Source organism: Penicillium malachiteum, assembly GCF_028827825.1.
Source record: "Penicillium malachiteum strain IBT 17515 chromosome Unknown utg000001l:1.0-8184562.0:1.0-8186909.0, whole genome shotgun sequence".
Classification (NCBI taxonomy): domain Eukaryota; kingdom Fungi; phylum Ascomycota; class Eurotiomycetes; order Eurotiales; family Aspergillaceae; genus Penicillium; species Penicillium malachiteum.
The window spans coordinates 7,688,288-7,704,911 of NW_026643094.1; the positions used below are offsets into that span (position 1 = coordinate 7,688,288).

General features: G+C 44.8%; 5 protein-coding genes across 5 annotated transcripts; 2 read left to right on the forward strand and 3 right to left on the reverse strand.

The window, feature by feature from the left end:
- Positions 1–901: 901 nt before the first annotated feature.
- On the reverse strand, positions 902–3,250 carry N7483_002828 (MCM DNA helicase complex subunit MCM5; the record flags this gene model as incomplete). Its single annotated transcript, XM_057086265.1, has 4 exons — positions 902–1,394; positions 1,459–2,861; positions 2,916–3,042; positions 3,114–3,250. The coding sequence occupies 4 exons, from the start codon at positions 3,248–3,250 to the stop codon at positions 902–904; spliced, it is 2,160 nt and encodes a 719-aa protein (XP_056952414.1).
- A 1,328-nt stretch (positions 3,251–4,578) lies between these two features.
- Positions 4,579–5,376, forward strand: N7483_002829 (uncharacterized protein; the record flags this gene model as incomplete). The annotated part of the gene is made up of 1 exon (XM_057086266.1): positions 4,579–5,376. One exon carries the CDS (start codon positions 4,579–4,581, stop codon positions 5,374–5,376), a length of 798 nt encoding a protein of 265 aa, XP_056952415.1.
- A 1,443-nt stretch (positions 5,377–6,819) lies between these two features.
- N7483_002830 (vacuolar protein sorting-associated protein 54) lies at positions 6,820–10,170 on the forward strand (the record flags this gene model as incomplete). The annotated part of the gene is made up of 3 exons (XM_057086267.1): positions 6,820–7,036; positions 7,100–9,917; positions 9,981–10,170. The coding sequence occupies 3 exons, from the start codon at positions 6,820–6,822 to the stop codon at positions 10,168–10,170; spliced, it is 3,225 nt and encodes a 1,074-aa protein (XP_056952416.1).
- Positions 10,171–11,487: 1,317 nt separating this feature from the next.
- N7483_002831 (class I SAM-dependent DNA methyltransferase) lies at positions 11,488–12,150 on the reverse strand (the record flags this gene model as incomplete). Its single annotated transcript, XM_057086268.1, has 1 exon — positions 11,488–12,150. The coding sequence occupies one exon, from the start codon at positions 12,148–12,150 to the stop codon at positions 11,488–11,490; it is 663 nt and encodes a 220-aa protein (XP_056952417.1).
- A 2,174-nt stretch (positions 12,151–14,324) lies between these two features.
- On the reverse strand, positions 14,325–14,666 carry N7483_002832 (uncharacterized protein; the record flags this gene model as incomplete). Its single annotated transcript, XM_057086269.1, has 2 exons — positions 14,325–14,333; positions 14,394–14,666. The coding sequence occupies 2 exons, from the start codon at positions 14,664–14,666 to the stop codon at positions 14,325–14,327; spliced, it is 282 nt and encodes a 93-aa protein (XP_056952418.1).
- Between the last annotated feature and the right edge of the window lie 1,958 nt (positions 14,667–16,624).

Genomic DNA, 16,624 nt, shown 5'->3' on the forward strand with positions numbered 1-16,624 from the left:
TCGGTCTCGAACATTTATTCTATTTAAATCTTCAAAAGAGGTTATGAATTTCTTGATTCCGAGTCGGTGTTCGGGAGATTTAGGATCGAAAACCTGTAAGATGATATAGCCCTATTGTTTAAAGAGGAGAGGTTTTTTATATCAATCATCTTTGATTTCAGGATGACTTCCACCGTACTTTCTTTGAAACCAATTCATCTTTGGTCATTTGCCCAGGTGTGTTACTCTATTGGTGGCGAGAGCCCTGGAGGGTGGCAATGAACAGTGTATTCAAATGTTTGTTTCCATGTCTGGTTCCTCGCAGAGATAAAGGAAATACTTGCCAGATTGAGATTTACCCAGTGCAAAACAATTTGGATATTCGAGATGTCAGTTAAGCGTAGATCGCCTACTGTGATTGAATTTGACTGTGACTGAAACTACAGGGGAATGAAGAATGTAGTACTAGTAGTATTCAAATGTTGTGCGTAATCTCGCATCAATGTTGTGGCTAATAATTCCATCCTTTGAATGTTCGAAGTTTTATGCAGATTCATACTCACTGGCACCTATTTGTAAATTCAAGTTGAGCTGAAATTTCAGGGCGACTAATTCTAGTTTAATAATAGTCGGCGGTGCAGTGAAGTCCCAAGCCCTGGAGGTCATTTCAGTTGGACTCTTTTTAGATGTATTTGAAACCAAGCTAATCTTGGAATTATCATAGATAAAATATGCACTGGGCAGAACAAAATGACCCTTCAATTGATATCGTACACCAAAACTCCATAGAAACTCCCATGCCTTGTGTCCAGGGAAGAAATGCCACAGAAATAAAGACAAAAATGAATCGCCGCCAAAACCATCCATAGCGCGTAAACGGTATAATGAACTGAATATTCTAAAATCGTCATAGTGGCAACATTTATGCAGCATTGCGGTAGATTTGTGAACCACCGGAGCGGATCTGGATCGTTTCCCGCCGTTGCAACACATTCAATGCGCGATTAAGGGCCGGCTCGCTATAATTCTTAGTATCAACGAAGTCCCGACGCAGGGTTGCAAGACTGGTACTCCATCCAACAGGAAGGCGACGCTTGAGCTCATCTTCAATCTTGGATGCTTCCTCCATAAGCTCCTTGCTGCCTTGACCCTCGCCCTGTGTCACAGCATCCATGGTAGATGCCAAGAACAGTCGGATGGCCTCGTCGACATGGGCTTCGGTAGCAATTGGGGAAAGTGACAACTTGGCGAGAGACTCGGTGATACGGACAATAGCCTCAAGCTGACGGACAGTAATGGGGATCGATGACCGAGTGTTGGACTCCATCTCAGATCGATGGACTTGCTTGCGAATGGACACGAAGTGAGAAGAGAGCTTCTCAGCAGCCTCTGGAGAGAGGCGAGGAGCGCAGCGGCTAGGGAACACTGGATTAGAATCTTGGAAAGTTACCAATAATGTGATGGACAGTTTTTACTCACCTGCGACAGTAGCTAATATAGCGCTTCATTTGGTCAACCGGAATCTCGGCCTCGACTTGTTCTTCCATACCACGGCCGCCCATGTGCACACCCATGACGTGACGAGCGATTCTCTCATCACGTCCCCGCTCATGATCATCACGAACAATGAAGATCATATCGAAACGAGAAAGGATAGTGGTCTGGAAGTCGATATTCTCACCAGGGGTCTTGAGGTCATCATAACGACCAAAGACCGGGTTAGCAGCAGCCAAGACGGAAGTTCGCGAGTTAAGGATGGTTGTGATACCTGCCTTCGCAATAGAGATAGTCTGTTGCTCCATAGCTTCGTGAATAGCCACTCGGTCCTCATCACGCATCTTGTCAAACTCATCAATACAAACAACACCTCCATCAGCAAGCACCATGGCACCACCTTCCAGGTAGAACTCGCGGGTGTTATGGTCGCGCTGCACAGAGGCAGTTAAACCAGCCGCCGAAGAACCCTTTCCGGATGTGTAGATGGCGATCGGGGCTGCCTTCTCGACGAACTTCAGCAACTGGGACTTGGCAGTACCAGGGTCACCCAGCATGAGAACGTTAATATCACCACGAAGCTTCATCCCATCAGGAAGAATTTTCTTTGAACCTCCCATGAGCAGGCATACAATCGCCTTCTTCATGTCAACATTGCCGTAGATAGATGGCGCAATGCTGCGAGCCATAGCATCATACAAATCAGGACGGCGGCTCAATTCCAAAAACTCTTGCTCCTCTTCCTCCGAGAAAACAGAGTTTCCCTTCGCAGTTTGATCCATATCAGTGTTGAGACCAACAGCTCGCAAGTATGGATTACGGATAGCGACAGCAGCCTCCTTCTTGCCGCCCTTTGCCTGGTAGATGGAAAAGATACCCATGACGGTGCAGCGAGAACCAGGAACGACACGGTTTGCGAGATAGCGATCGGCGGAAATCAGAACATGGCGGGGCAACTCGCCCACTGGTACTTGATCAGGTGCCTCCTGGAGCTTGAGGACTTGCTGATCCACGAAGTGACATTTTTCGTGGTGAACAACGTAAGGGTCAAGGGGACACTGGTCACCGGGCTGATCACCAGGCTCCTTGGAACGACCGCAACGTCTGGGAAGGGTTAAGCCAGCGAATCCACCGTCGACAGAAATAGTTTCGCCATGGTCACAAGTCTTGCAGCGAATGTGCACCTCCGTTGCTTTGGAAGAGATGGTGGAGGCGCCAATGACAATACCGGGAATGCGGACGAGGTGAGAAATATTAGTGGCGTTCAGGTCGCGGATGGAGATATGGGATGCCGATGAGTGAAGAAGAAGTTGATGAGAAGGGAGTGTGATTTCGCGCTGGCCAGAGAAGACAATGCGACGGGTACAGTCTCGAAGAGCTGATTCGAACTAGGAAGGGTTAGTAAATGCTAATACTCTGATCGAGGAGATCATCGTCCTCACCAAGGGGATGATGTCGGCGGGCTCAGTGGTGAGTTTGTGCGCCAACTCCTCGTTGTATGAAATGAGATGAGCAATGTCAATATCGCAGTAATATTGCTTTACTAGCACGTTTTGGCGTAGTTGATCACTAAGAGAATTTTTCGAGTCAGCCTTGGATACAAGCCCCACAAGAAAATGCAAGATCTGTAAATTGCGTACCGGTAGATGAATGCATTGTCCAGCTGAAATTCCAGGACGAAATCTTTTAATTTATTCTGAATAGTCGTTCGGGACTCTTCAGCACCATTGGTACTGGGCGCAAGAACGCTCAGGGTGTAAGGAGTGCGTCTATCCATGGTGTTTGGGATGAGGTTTGCGGTGTGGAGGGGACGGAAAGATTGTGAACACACAATTAAGGGAGGATCCTTTTGCGACGCGAACTTCGACACGTACCCGATTAGGACGACGCGACCGCGTTAATGGGTTTCTGGGTTATGTAAGCGGATATCGGGATCAACCTTGGAAGTATATTAGGTAGTTCCTTTTAGACACTAGGAGTATACAGATACTAGGTGAAAATCATATTGACTATTCTAAATTGGATTATTATCATGATGGAAATCCAGCAAAAAAGAAAAATAAATCCAGCAAGGCCAGGAATCGAACCCAGGACCTTCGAAATCAGAAATGCGTGAATAGCCTCAATAGCTCTCACTTGATACATCCATCTCTATCACAGAATCCTTTCTAGCTCACTCAATTATTTTTATTTTAAGAATCTGAAAGCTACAATAGAAAGAGAATGACTAGAGGTATGATAGGTAAAAATATAAAAAATTCCAAAAAAAAGCATTATTCCCTGGCCGAAGCCAGATACCCTCCCACCCGCCGGTAAAGTCTCTGCCACTGAAGATGGGTCCAGCGTCCGCATTTCAGTACCTTTGTCCCCCAGAAGGGTCGCCGACCGCTAGACTAGCAGAGCAGAGAAGTTACCTGGGGACCTTTTTACTCAAATACAAGGGAGATATGGTTCCTCGAATGGTCGACTCTCTACTCCGTACACTGTCTATTTACTATAATCCCTTGGGCCTTGTACTTAAATATCAATTATTTTTTTTATTCAAGTTCCAAATAATCAATCTATTCCAAATTATTTTAATATGACTAGGTACTTCTACATAATAGCCCTGGAGTACTCCGTAGTAAAAGTGGTACATACTCTATGTGGTGCCTTATGAGATGTAACCAACTGGTGGGCCTTCTGGTGAGTATTCTGCCAGGCGGTGAAGAAATGAAACACCACTGTGGCCCTGGAGTAAAAGAAGGTCACTAGGTATGATTTCAACCCCATGGAAGCTACTACTCGTACCAAAACCAGGCACCGGTACCTAGCTATGACAGTGACATGGTGCCTAAACAAAGCCAAGGCATACATATGTGCCTTTGCCGGTCTGACCAACTAAGTACTAGTATCAATATTCTACCCATGGATACCAGACGATGATTATCCGCTCAAGTCTGCGGACGTCCTAAATCATAAGTTAAGTCTATTTGGGACACAGGGTGTTCATCTATAATAACTGAGGTACCCACTGGCATCTAACAGTGCTCCATCGCTCTCGCTACCTTCTTTCTATCACCTTGACGTTTCCACACCTACCTAACAGCTCAAGATATTTTCACTATGGCCACCCAAGCTCCAAAATCCAAGGAAATCGAGAGCAAGGTCGTCCGCGAAAATCCAGGGTATCTATGGTTCTCAGATATCACCGAAGATAAATTCTACCATCTTCAAGACTACGAAACTACCAAACATCTCCATTACTTTTACCATTTCAAGGAGCAAAAGCTTCGGGTCCAGATACCAGACAACTTTCATGATAGTCTTACTACGCAGCTTTTCCTCCTTAGTTGTGACAAGCTAAAATCCGCGGGCTTACTCAATATTGCTTGTCTGCCAAATCTCTCGCCTTCGATTAGGCTTGGGAATGTCGCAGCTCAACCGCATGCATGCTGGCGTCCGCTGAACAATGAAGATTTTACAGTTTTTGCTGAGGTCGGAAAGTCAGAGAAAGACAATGAACTTGCACATGAAGTTCGAGACTGGATTGAGTATCCTGGATCATCATGCCAGATCTGCCTTGTCGTTGAGCTCAGCAATCCCGATACAATCACACTTTCAATATGGCGCCCAAAACATCCATTTAACTCCAGCCGACAGCTTCGAAGAAGCCATACTTCTGCGAGCATAACTGAGATAGCAACCATAACCCGGGGCCATCCTGATCCTGTGGTCCAATTCAAAAGTCATACATCACCCAAACTGATCCCAACTGAGATCCGACTTCCGGTGGTGGCTTTCACTGGATACCAGTTCCTGAGTGGTTCTAATGTCAAGTTTGGGGATAGTATTACTTTGACTAAGGAAGACCTAGTAGAATTTGGGAGACTATATTGGATTCAGCGAAATACTACCCAGTGATTGTCGCAACGTATTCAAATGTTCTTTTATTCAATGTTCCTATCTGTTTCATTGCTTGATGTTATCCGTACTAGCTCTATATGATTCTTTAACTCAAGGTTATATGATTAATACTTTCCAGGTCAAGTTCAGGTTCTTTCCAATCCTTAGGCTCTCTGATTTGGAGTTTGAGTCTTGGATCTACTGGTACTACCTATGGACTAGTACTTGGTAGTACTTGAGTACTAGGTAGTAGTTATAAGAGGTACTTACTACTCCGTACTAGTATATAAATAATAGGGTGGTATACTGAAGTTGACCTACTACTACAGTAGTGATAATACAAGAAAAAAAAAAGAAATCCAACACCAGGAATCGAACCCAGGACTTCCAAAATTAGAAAGGCGTGAATAGCCTCAACAGCTCTCACTTGATGCATCCATCCCCATCACATAATCCCTTCTATCTCCTTCAATTATTTTTATTTTAAGAATCTAAAAATTGAAAGAGAAAGAGAATAGCTAGAGGTATGATAGGTAAAAATATAAAAAATTCCAAAAAAAGCATTATTCCCTGGCCGAAGCCAGATACCCTCCCACCCGCCGGTAAAGTCTCTGCCACTGAAGATGGGTCCAGCGTCCGCATTTCAGTACCTTTGTCCCCCAGAAGGGTCGCCGACCGCTAGACTAGCAGAGCAGAGAAGTTACCTAGGGACCCTTTTACCCAAATATAAAGGAGCTCTGGTTCCTTGCATGGTGTTTAACCAGATAATTCTCCACTATTTAGTATATTCCTTATATTTCCATCAATATCATGTGTAGAAAAAATAAAACACCAAAATTTACTTTTTAAATAATGAATCATACCAAGATTTTAGTATTACCCCATATCCCTATCGTAAAAGTGGTAGCCACATATGTAGTGCCTTCAGGTACATCTTGTGAAATATAGCAAACTGGAGGGTATTATACTAGGTGGCGAAGAAACGAAAACCACTAGGTACCTAGGTAGTACAGTACAACCCAATATCTTACGAGCTTTAGTGAGATATTGCTGGGTAATTCATACTTGGGAGGCTTCATAAATTCATAATATGTAGGTCAAATGTGCTCCACTATCTGATCTGTATAGAGTGAAAAGTGGGGTTTGTCTTGTTTGTTCATGGGACAACAACCATACCCGGAAGATCATTATTCCCAGCGGCTGGCTACGTACTTGCTGCTCCAAGTCCTCTGGTCTGTTGTACCATTGTTGGTGTAATTTGGATGCCAGAAGCGAGTCAATATCTGAAACTTGCTTGATTTTCAAAGCTGATTACGCCCTCCGAACTTGGTGGTTGGGATTGTTCTCTGAGCCCTGAGTTCTGGGCCCTTGTGATCAATCTGTCATGATCAGACAACCCCGAGCTTCCCCAACGATCTCCCCGGTGGCTGTCGCATCCGCCGTGCGGACGTGAACACCACAATGGCGAACAGCCCGCGCAAGTCAATTGATAGCTTGGCATCTGGCGCATCGACACCATCCATCTCACATTATTCTATGACGCAACTGGAGTCGCCTCGAGTTCCCCCTCAACGATACCCCCTGAGGAGGGGATCCACGGCGAGCTCCATTGTGAGCATTGGAGGAATATTAGATATTGCACAACACCAGGGCTCCATTGCGGAGTCAGGCCAAAATGGTATATCTTTAACGGCACGAATATGATGAATAGAGGTTTACTAATACTGTAATGGTTTGATAGCGATTTCGACCCTCCTACAGCCACCGATTGTCCGAACCGGATTAACACCACATACCGCCGTATCGACTACTAGATACAAACCCCCGTCGTCTCGCGATATTCCACCAGTCACCTTGACCAACATCACTCATGTGGATTCCAAGGTGTTCCAGCCGTACTTATCGCAAGTCGGTTCGCTATATGACGTTTTCCAGCAATCAAAGGAAAATGCTGGGGAGGAAGGCCAGGCATCACCAAGGGTGAAGTCGCCTAAGCCAGATGATATGGAATCTTTGATGCCATGGAGCCCCGAGCGAAGGTCTTCAACAATATCCACCAACTCACGACCAACATCGCCGTACGATCCACGAGGCCGACGACCTTCCGCTTTGCGAGGCCGTGGTCCCGCAGTGACACCGCTATCCACAATTCCGCCTGTTTATTTCGAAGAAGAATTTCGCCTGGAGAACCCTCGGACTTTCGATGTAATATCGGAAAAATCCGAAGTTGTACGACCAGCTAGACCGCCTGTGAAAGATGACAACCACTCCAACGGAGCTCCATTGGAGCCCGTCCACACTGGAAGGAAAGCTTTGGCTACTAATGCCATTCTCCAGGAAAAGCTCTCCTGGTACATGGACACTGTGGAAATCCATCTTATCTCTTCTATTTCTACTGCCTCCAAATCCTTTTTCACGGCGTTGGGTTCATTACGCGAACTACATGCGGAAGCGGCTGACTCGGTGGAGCGAATTCAAGTCTTGCGGCGAGACCTACAAAAAATCGACAAAGAAATGGCTCTTGGGGGGTTGAAAATTGTTAACCTTCGAAGAAGACGTGAAAATGTGCGCATGTTAGCTGCCGCCGTGGCACAGCTGCGTGACGTGGTTGAATCAGTATCTCGTTGTGAAGAGTTGGTCGAGCAGGGCGATATAGAAGTTGCTTCTGATGAGCTTGAGGAAGTTGAAAGACTAATGTCCGGCGAGAAAGTTTCTGAACGACCGACTGAAGCTGAAGACACGGGTCCACGCCGAGCGATCGATCTCCGAAGGCTAAAGGCTCTTGATGGCGCTGCTGAAGATCTCTCCCACCTAAGGCAACGGATTGGAATGGGTTACGAGACCCGGTTCATGAATGACCTGCTAGGAGACTTGCGTCAGCATGTTGAGAATGTTTCCTCCGACATTACGCTGCAGCGCTGGGGCTCTTCTTTCCTACGGCAGCGTGGTGGCAACCGACCAGTATCAATGGTGTCTCCAGCTTATATGAATTTCGATAATGAGCTACGCTCCAAGTTGCACATTCAGCTTACTGGTCTCGCCAAGGCTCGCTTTACTACCCCTGCCGCTACTTCGTTTAAGGGAGCCGTACTGCGAGAGATGAAAGGACTTATCCGGAAACACCTGCCCAGCTCAAGCGACGATGACAATGAATCCATGGTATCCGTTTCTACAGTTGGTGGTCAACAGCGGAGTCAGCAGGAGAAATCCTCTATCCTTGCCCGGAATCTCAGGGCTCTCGACTCTGAAGACGCATATCAAATGCTATTAGCAGTCTACACTGGTATTAGTGAATGTCTCCGTCGGCTGAGCACCCAGGTCAAGATCCTTCTAGATATTGCCAGTGGTCTTGAAAACCCTCCTACTGTCGGTGGCAGGTCCCCGCGGATTCCCTCGGACCGAAGACTATCACAGTCTGCTCAGATGGCTCAGGATGAGATACTACAAGTTTTGGATATGTCAAGTCTTCTTGGGCAAGCGGTGGACATTGCCCAGTCTCAGATCACCAAAGTACTCAAAGTCCGATCAGAGCAGACAGCGCAACTTCCCAAGGAAGAGTTCTTAAAGTATTTCACTCTCAACCGCCTATTCGCTGACGAGTGTGAGGCGATCTCCGGCCGAGGTGGCACCGCACTCCGGACAATTGTGGGTAACCAGATCCGTGATTTCATCACCCGTTTCAGTGAGGCACAGCGCCATCGCATCGTCAAGGTTATGGATGCCGACCGGTGGGACGCTCGTGATTTTGGAGATCCGGAAGTCATGATCCTCACTCGTATCTTGGACTCCAGCACCAGGGACATTGAGGTATGGATGGAAATTTCCAAAATATGGCTCCCCGCCAATGAGATACAGTCCAAAAACTCGGAAAACCCAACTTCCAATGGCCAAGGCAAAGAGAAGGTTCGCAGTGCGGTAATTGATGAACAAAAATACATTTTACCGGAGTCCGCTGTTGCTATAATGCGCAGCATCGAAGAATTCCAGTTCTTGATGGCGAATATTCCTAATATGATCCAGGACATCGCTCCCCAGCTTTTGGAGATACTGAAGCTGTTCAATTCACGATCTTCACAGCTGATTCTCGGCGCCGGTGCTACAAAAAGCGCTGGCTTGAAGAATATCACAACTAAGCACCTCGCACTTTCGTCCCAAGCATTGAGCTTCGTTGTTTCCTTAGTCCCATATGTTCGGGAGTTCGTTCGTCGGCATGGACAGAGTAACCAAGTAATGGCCGAGTTTGACAAGGTCAAACGACTGTGCCAGGAGCATCAAAACGGCATCCACGAAAAGCTTGTGGATATCATGAGCTCGCGCTCCGTACTTGCCGTCAATTCGATGAAGAAGATTGATTGGGATTCCGAACCTGAATCTACCGCTGTTCATCCTTACATGGAGATCTTGGCTAAGGAGACAGGGACTCTGCATCGCGTCCTCAGTAAACACTTGCCTGAAATGACAGTGGACATGATCATGGGACCTGTGTTTAATCGTTACCGAGATCAATGGTTCAGGGCTTTTGATGAGGCTCATGTCTCGTCAGAGACTGGAAAGAAGAGGTTTGTTTTATTCATCATTTGAAATCCCAGTATATTTTCACTAATTATCTCTATTTCTTCTAGGATGCAAATCGATATTGAACACTTCCAAGCGAAGCTTAGCAAGATTGACGGCGCAGGCACCCTTGGCGGCAAACTACTTGAATTGGTGAAAGCGAAGACCGTCTCTGCGTCATTGTTCGATGCCGAATCGCCTGAACCTACCCAAGAAGAGTCCGAAGGGGAGAAGAAGTCTGACTCTTCCAAGTCATAAGAAAGTTGCTTTGTTCTACATTTTCCATTGTCATGACTGTCTCATATATACACCTTTTTTTCTTCCGGTCTCAGCGATTGATATGATCTCAATGTTTGTTAGAGGCTGTACAGAACCGCTTTTACAATTGTTCTCATGTATACTCACTACATAGCCTATCTACGATGCATTTCTAGAAATAGCCGGCGTTTTTCTGTCTGTTGCTGGATCATTTATTACATATCACGTGTGCATTTTTAATATTGAAATTTTTGAACATACCCTCTACCTCACCTCTCGCTGGCACTGGCTGTTACTCCATCATGATGTTGATCTTAGCCCTCCCGGGCGCTAGCTTTAAGCCTCAAGTGCTTCAATAGAATCAGATTCCGCTTGGAAATGCGCAGGTCAAAGAATCTACATTCAGCGTAAAAGATAACAAGGTACTCAAAGTGACTTGGTACCCTCATATAAGCTGGCAGATAGGCGTGGTCGATCATCAGGATAAGCTTCGGAGGACATCGGGACCCTGGCACAGGATCTGGAACAATGATTGGGAATGATAAGATCGAATCAGCCCTACAAGGTACACTGATAGATGAAATCGGTGCCTGTTTAACGTTGCGGTCCCTTATCAACCCCACTTGGGACCTGGTACAAAACATGTCATATGTAAAACATGTTATAGGTCGAACATGTTTTATACAAAACATGTAACTCTCAACCTTGGAATAACATATCAAGATGACTAATTTGAACTAGCTAATATTTTATCTTAAAGTATCGAGAAAAAGAAATAGTAACGATTAATCTGGTTAAACTTAGCAATATTGTGTTAGCACTCTTTTTAGTGGCCACTGTTTACTCCGAAGTTGACTTCAAGGTAATAGGTAGCCACGGAGATGTACCATCCGACCAATAATCTTCATACTAGTATGCAACTCATAGATGGAATGAAAGGATTTGGATAAAATGAATTCAGCTACAGTTGATTCATCTCAGGTTTAGTGGTAATATGAAGAAGATAGGATCTACACTATCTACGATCGCTTACACCGTGGTATGTAATTTGTGCATATGGGCAATTTAAGAAGAATCGGCAGATTGGTGCGCAGGGCTGTACTAATTTTCGGTTTTAAGAACAGAAAGAGAAAAGAAATATAGAAAGTTACACGAAGAAAATAAAAGAAAATAAAAGAAAATATACAAAAATTCCGAACACGCTTCGGAGAAGCATACCGAAGTGCTTCAGGGTCGTATCGATCGATCGTTAAATAGTTGCATTGGGTCGTGGATCATAGTTGTTGCGTTGGGTGTTGATCAGTCGCATTGGGTTGTTCAAGCCTGGGGAAGCTTCTCCAAGATCAGAAGAACTGCCTTGTCGCCATGTCCTTTTACATAATCTATCATCTCCTCAGATGAATTCACCAATCCCTCTTCCTTCATCTGCGCAACCTCTTCCTTGAAGCCGTGTGTGATCCAAATCTCATCAAGAATCGTAGCGACAACCACACCGTGTGTCCTCGTGACACGGAGCAGTTCTCGCAAAGCAGGGTTAGGACCAACATGGCCGAGGGTGAATGTACCAACGCATACAACAGTGTCGTATGTTCCGTCGGGCTTGTTGATAGGTTGGTTCAGGTCTGCCTGGTCCAGATCTCGGTAAACACCAGTGTTTCTGGCAACAGCAAGCATGGGAACAGACAGATCAATACCGTCAATTGCCTTGGGTTGAGCAATAGACAGAGCCTGACCCACCAGACCAGTTCCACAACCAGCATCTAGAATGATACTGTTTGCAGCACCGTTCGACTTCTCGAACTTGATAGCAGCCTGAGCAACAAGAACAGGAGCCACGTAGTTCTGAGCCTCGTCTCCCACCTCATCGTTGTATGTTGCAGCCCACTTATCGTAGATGGACATGCATTCCTGAACACTGGGGCTGTTTCGAGCCTGGTTCAGGTATAGAGCTGGAGCCGGAGCTGGGATCGCGGGAGACATATTGGTAAAGTAGAACTTGAAGGTGTTGAAAGAGCCTTCTTTGTAAATGAGAGTTGAGGAGTTTAGTAAGATATTCTTTAGTTCAATGAGATTTAGTTTGATTCTCTCTTTTCATCGCACGTACAAAACCTCGTTCTTATACCATTTGAAACTCACATGCACCCGCTGGTACATGTATTAGTATTTTCCCGTACAAGCCGGATAATTGCGTGATACGCAAGGATGCGGGGTTATTCGCGAATCCTTCCTAAACAGAGACCGCGTCGTCGATCAATGATGTCGGTGGATAATGATCCCCGGACTCCCCCGACTGCGCGGACGGCAGCTAAAAAAAGCACCTGCGAGTAATGAAATCCTTAAGATCCGCCGAATATCCGATCTTAGCACCGACTTATATTCCGTCACACATATTGCGTTTCCTCCCCCGGGATCATACCACCATATCATAGATCTAGAGATCCTCTACATTGCCCTGTTAATCCTAATCCTACACTCAGCGGGACAACAATGCACAATGTACTTTACAGCGCCAATGGCGTTGTAGTATGATCCCGCGTGCATATTTAATTGCGGAGACTGCTTGCATGCGCATTGGCATTCTTCTGGAGATGTCTGTGCAACGAAAAACAGGTTTAAACCTGTTTTTCTAATGTCTGGGTGTAGTATTTGAAACAGTATACGATACTGTAAACATAATGTCTTCTCGTAACCCTTTTTGGTCAAGGTTTCTCGTCGACCAATCTCTGCTTGGCCTCATTTTCTAGAATGTGGCGATGCCATGCTAGGGGGCACGTACCTTTGTTTTTGACTGTAATCATCTGATTTTTACCGCTCCAGATTTAAACTAAGGGTACTAGTATTGTAGGAGTGCAGTACATCCGACCAAGATGCTCTATGACGCTTTCAATGGTGACTTGAATACTAGCATATATTGCGCCCTTCAAGTTCTGGCGTACTTCTGAGTAGTATTTTTGTCGTATCCTCAACATTACAACCTGCAGGGGAACCCACCTATGGAACCAGATGAGGGGAAGCTGAGACGAAACCCATTTGTATCCACCATGGAAAATCTACCAGCAGCGTGGATCAGATGTGGTGAATGCGGGTCCCGGGGGCCAGTGCTCCTAGCTACCGTCAGCAAACCAAGTGCAGCCTAAGAAGCAGCCCTTGGCGTATGTGGAGGGACAAAAGAGGGGCCACGGGGACAGTGGAGGAGCATGTGGGGAGCTCTAAGAGGCTCTGGACTCTACACTGTAACCTCCATCTCACTTAATGAGCACGCTTTGAATCTGATAATTTGCTCATAGGCCTTTCCACCTTGCTTTTCAGAGTTCAATGCTTGCATGAGCATGCTTTCTCTACGTAGCTCCCTACTCATCGATTTTTTTCTTTTAATTTAACCGCCATAAGCCTAGGAAATGGTGCTCAGATGTACCGACCTGAGTTGAGGATGGCCCCACCTTACGTCTAGGGTGGCACATATTTGCCAGTGGTGGTTGTAAGGCCATCTATGCATCTCGATTTAACTTGGTTAACGTGCGCTAGTTTCTCTTCCCCTCAGTTTAACCGTTTCGAATCATCTGGGTTATTCTTTTGTTCGAGGAGATCCATGATGCTCGGCCAGTTGTGACACCGGTCATTTAGTAAAGTAACCCCGGTTCTTCGGCCGTATGACAGAATGAATGAAATAATAGGATGAGAGTTTATGTTGAACGAGACGGGATTCGCGTTTTGAGTATACTAAGTCGTCATTTTGAGCTTTAATTTGTATTCCAAGTCCTATGCCCTGGTGTTGGGTGTTCATCTAACTGGAGTTGGAGACCCGACGCCTTTTCATATGTGAGTAAGCAAAGCGTGAAGAAAAGTGGATGTATGCGTGCGAACTATGGCTTTGGACTAGCTCAGTTTCCGAGTTTTCTTTTCATACTACTAGTATCAACAATTGTGGAAGTCATTACTCTAGTGGGGCTTCCTCGACACTAAGTACTGTGCACCGCTCTAACATTGCGATGAAACCCGCTACAGTAAAACCTAGTTATAACGGACTAAATGAAACACGTAAATTATCCGTTATCCGTTATAACGAGTAGTCCGTTATAATAAAAATCCCCACTTTTCTCTTGGAGATCGGACTAATATTATATCCGCGGGAAAAACAACCAAGAGTGTATGAATTAGTAGAACTATCAAGAAATATATATTGCTTATTGAAAAAACTGTCTAATATCCTTCTGTTCTCGTACTTTGATTTGCTTTGAGAGAAGCTCTCTCTTATGCCTAAGAAGAGACTGAATAAACGCGTAATTCCCATTTTCTTGCTGTTCTTCAAACAATTGAAGCTTTTCAAGAGCAGATATTGCTTCATGAACCTTGATCTCCTCTTTTTCCTCTAAGATTTGATCCAGATCATCATCTGCTTCCTCTGGCAAAAATTGGCCAATAATCATATCATCTAAGTCTTCAAGACGGTCTTCATAGACTTCATCAGATGGGTCTAGAAATTGCTCAATATCCATAGGACTTTTGATATAAGAAGCTTGATGTAGGCATAAAATATAAGTTGTGATATCAGTGATAATAGGGCTAATAGTAGATTCATTATCCCTATCTATATCATTGATACCACCCCTAATTCCAGCCTTTCTAAAGCAGTTTTGAATGGTCTGGGGGGGGTAAGGTCAAATTGCCATGCTTGAATTGCCCATTCAACTGCCAAAAGCACATTCATCGATACCATTGAATCTCGGCCAGCATCAAACTCCTTTAATAAGAAGCAAACCCATTGCCGCTTCCAATATGCTTTCCATGTACGGATAATGCCTTGATCAAGAGGTTGATTTATGCTTGTTGTATTTGCTGGTAGCCAAAGAACCAAGGTATTTTGTAATGGGGATGGACCTTGATTAATCTCTTCTATTGCAGATTCATGCGCAGAGCAATTATCAAGTAGAAGTACAACCTTTCGGTTATACATAAGATTATCAAACCAACGAATCCATTCAGTAAAGATAGGACCCGTCATCCATGCTGTTTTATTTGATCGCCAATGAAGACCAAGGTTAACAACCTTAATTTTCGCAGCAGAAAACGCCCGAGGTTTCTTTGCAGTACCGATAAACCATGATTGGATTTTCTCAGAACCGTCAGCGTTACAACAAAAGTGGGCTGTAATCCTCTGTTTATTCTGCTTTTTCCCAGGTAGAGGCTTTGAAGCTAGACTTCTATCTGGAACTCGTTTCCAATAGAGTGCCGTTTCGTCACAGTTGAAGATATCACAAGGATCATATTTAGCAATAGCTTGTATGATTGGCCTCATTTGTTCTGCAGCATCTTTGGGTACACTGCCTAACTCCCCATACATCTTGTGACCATGGATTCCATGTCTATTTTGGAAGCCTGTAAGCCAGCCATTACTGAATGCTGGTAATTTTTTATTATCGCACATCGGGAGTTTGTTCCAGAAAAAAACGCGCTTTTTGTCGAATAACCTCTTGGGTTATAGGGATTTGACCTTCTGCGTGGGATATCCACTGTAAAAGCGCGTTTTCAAGCTCAGGCAAGTATGCTGTACGTTGCCGTTTTGCTTGGATTGTATGTATGTTGATATTATCTTCGTCAAGGTGTGAATAACGGGATGAAAGGATATCGGAGGTGCTAGAAGTGGAAAGATCACGCCCAAATGTGGTAGAAAATCACTTTTGGAGGTCTAAATTAGACCAATTTGGGTGAATTGCGCGTTGCTGCCGAAGAGCTTGCTTCTGACTGATTGGAATTGACTGGCGGGCCATTTTGGTAGAATAATCGATAGGATAAAAGGGGGTTTAGATCACGTGAAGTGGCAAAATATGAGGTTGGTTATTGCGGATTTAATATTGGAGAGGTGAAAAAATTAACGGATTCCGCTATATGATGACAATTCCGCTATTATTATGGTGGAACCTTTTGGACAGCCGGAAAATCCGTTATAACGTAGAAATCCGTTGTAACCAGATCCGTTATAACTAGGGTTTAGCATAAATTCAATCTGAAAAGTTCCTCATTTCAACCTTTGGAATTCCTGCAGCCTTTCACATGCAACTTCAAGTCAAGCATGGCAGCTAAGCAATAATTTGTGGACTATCCTCCATGTCCTAGTTCTGCCTAGGCCTTTGGGTATATTAATCACCAGGGGTCGACTGCCGAGGTCTCTTTCAATGCGGTGTCTTCTTTTATCTGATCTATCATCTAATCAGAGATTAAAAAGCAAGACCCGAAATTCCGATTGATACTGATAATAATGAGGTCCAATCTGAAGATAGTCTAATGCTCCTTTCAGTGTTAGTGATAGTGGCATTGTAGATAAGAAAATCGCGCTATGACTCATTCATAATCTCAACGCACAACTGAAGTCAAATTCATAATTAGTGCCATTTGATTCTTATCAGGAACTTCATATACTATATCACTTGAAAAAAATGCTGATCCAAATTGACGA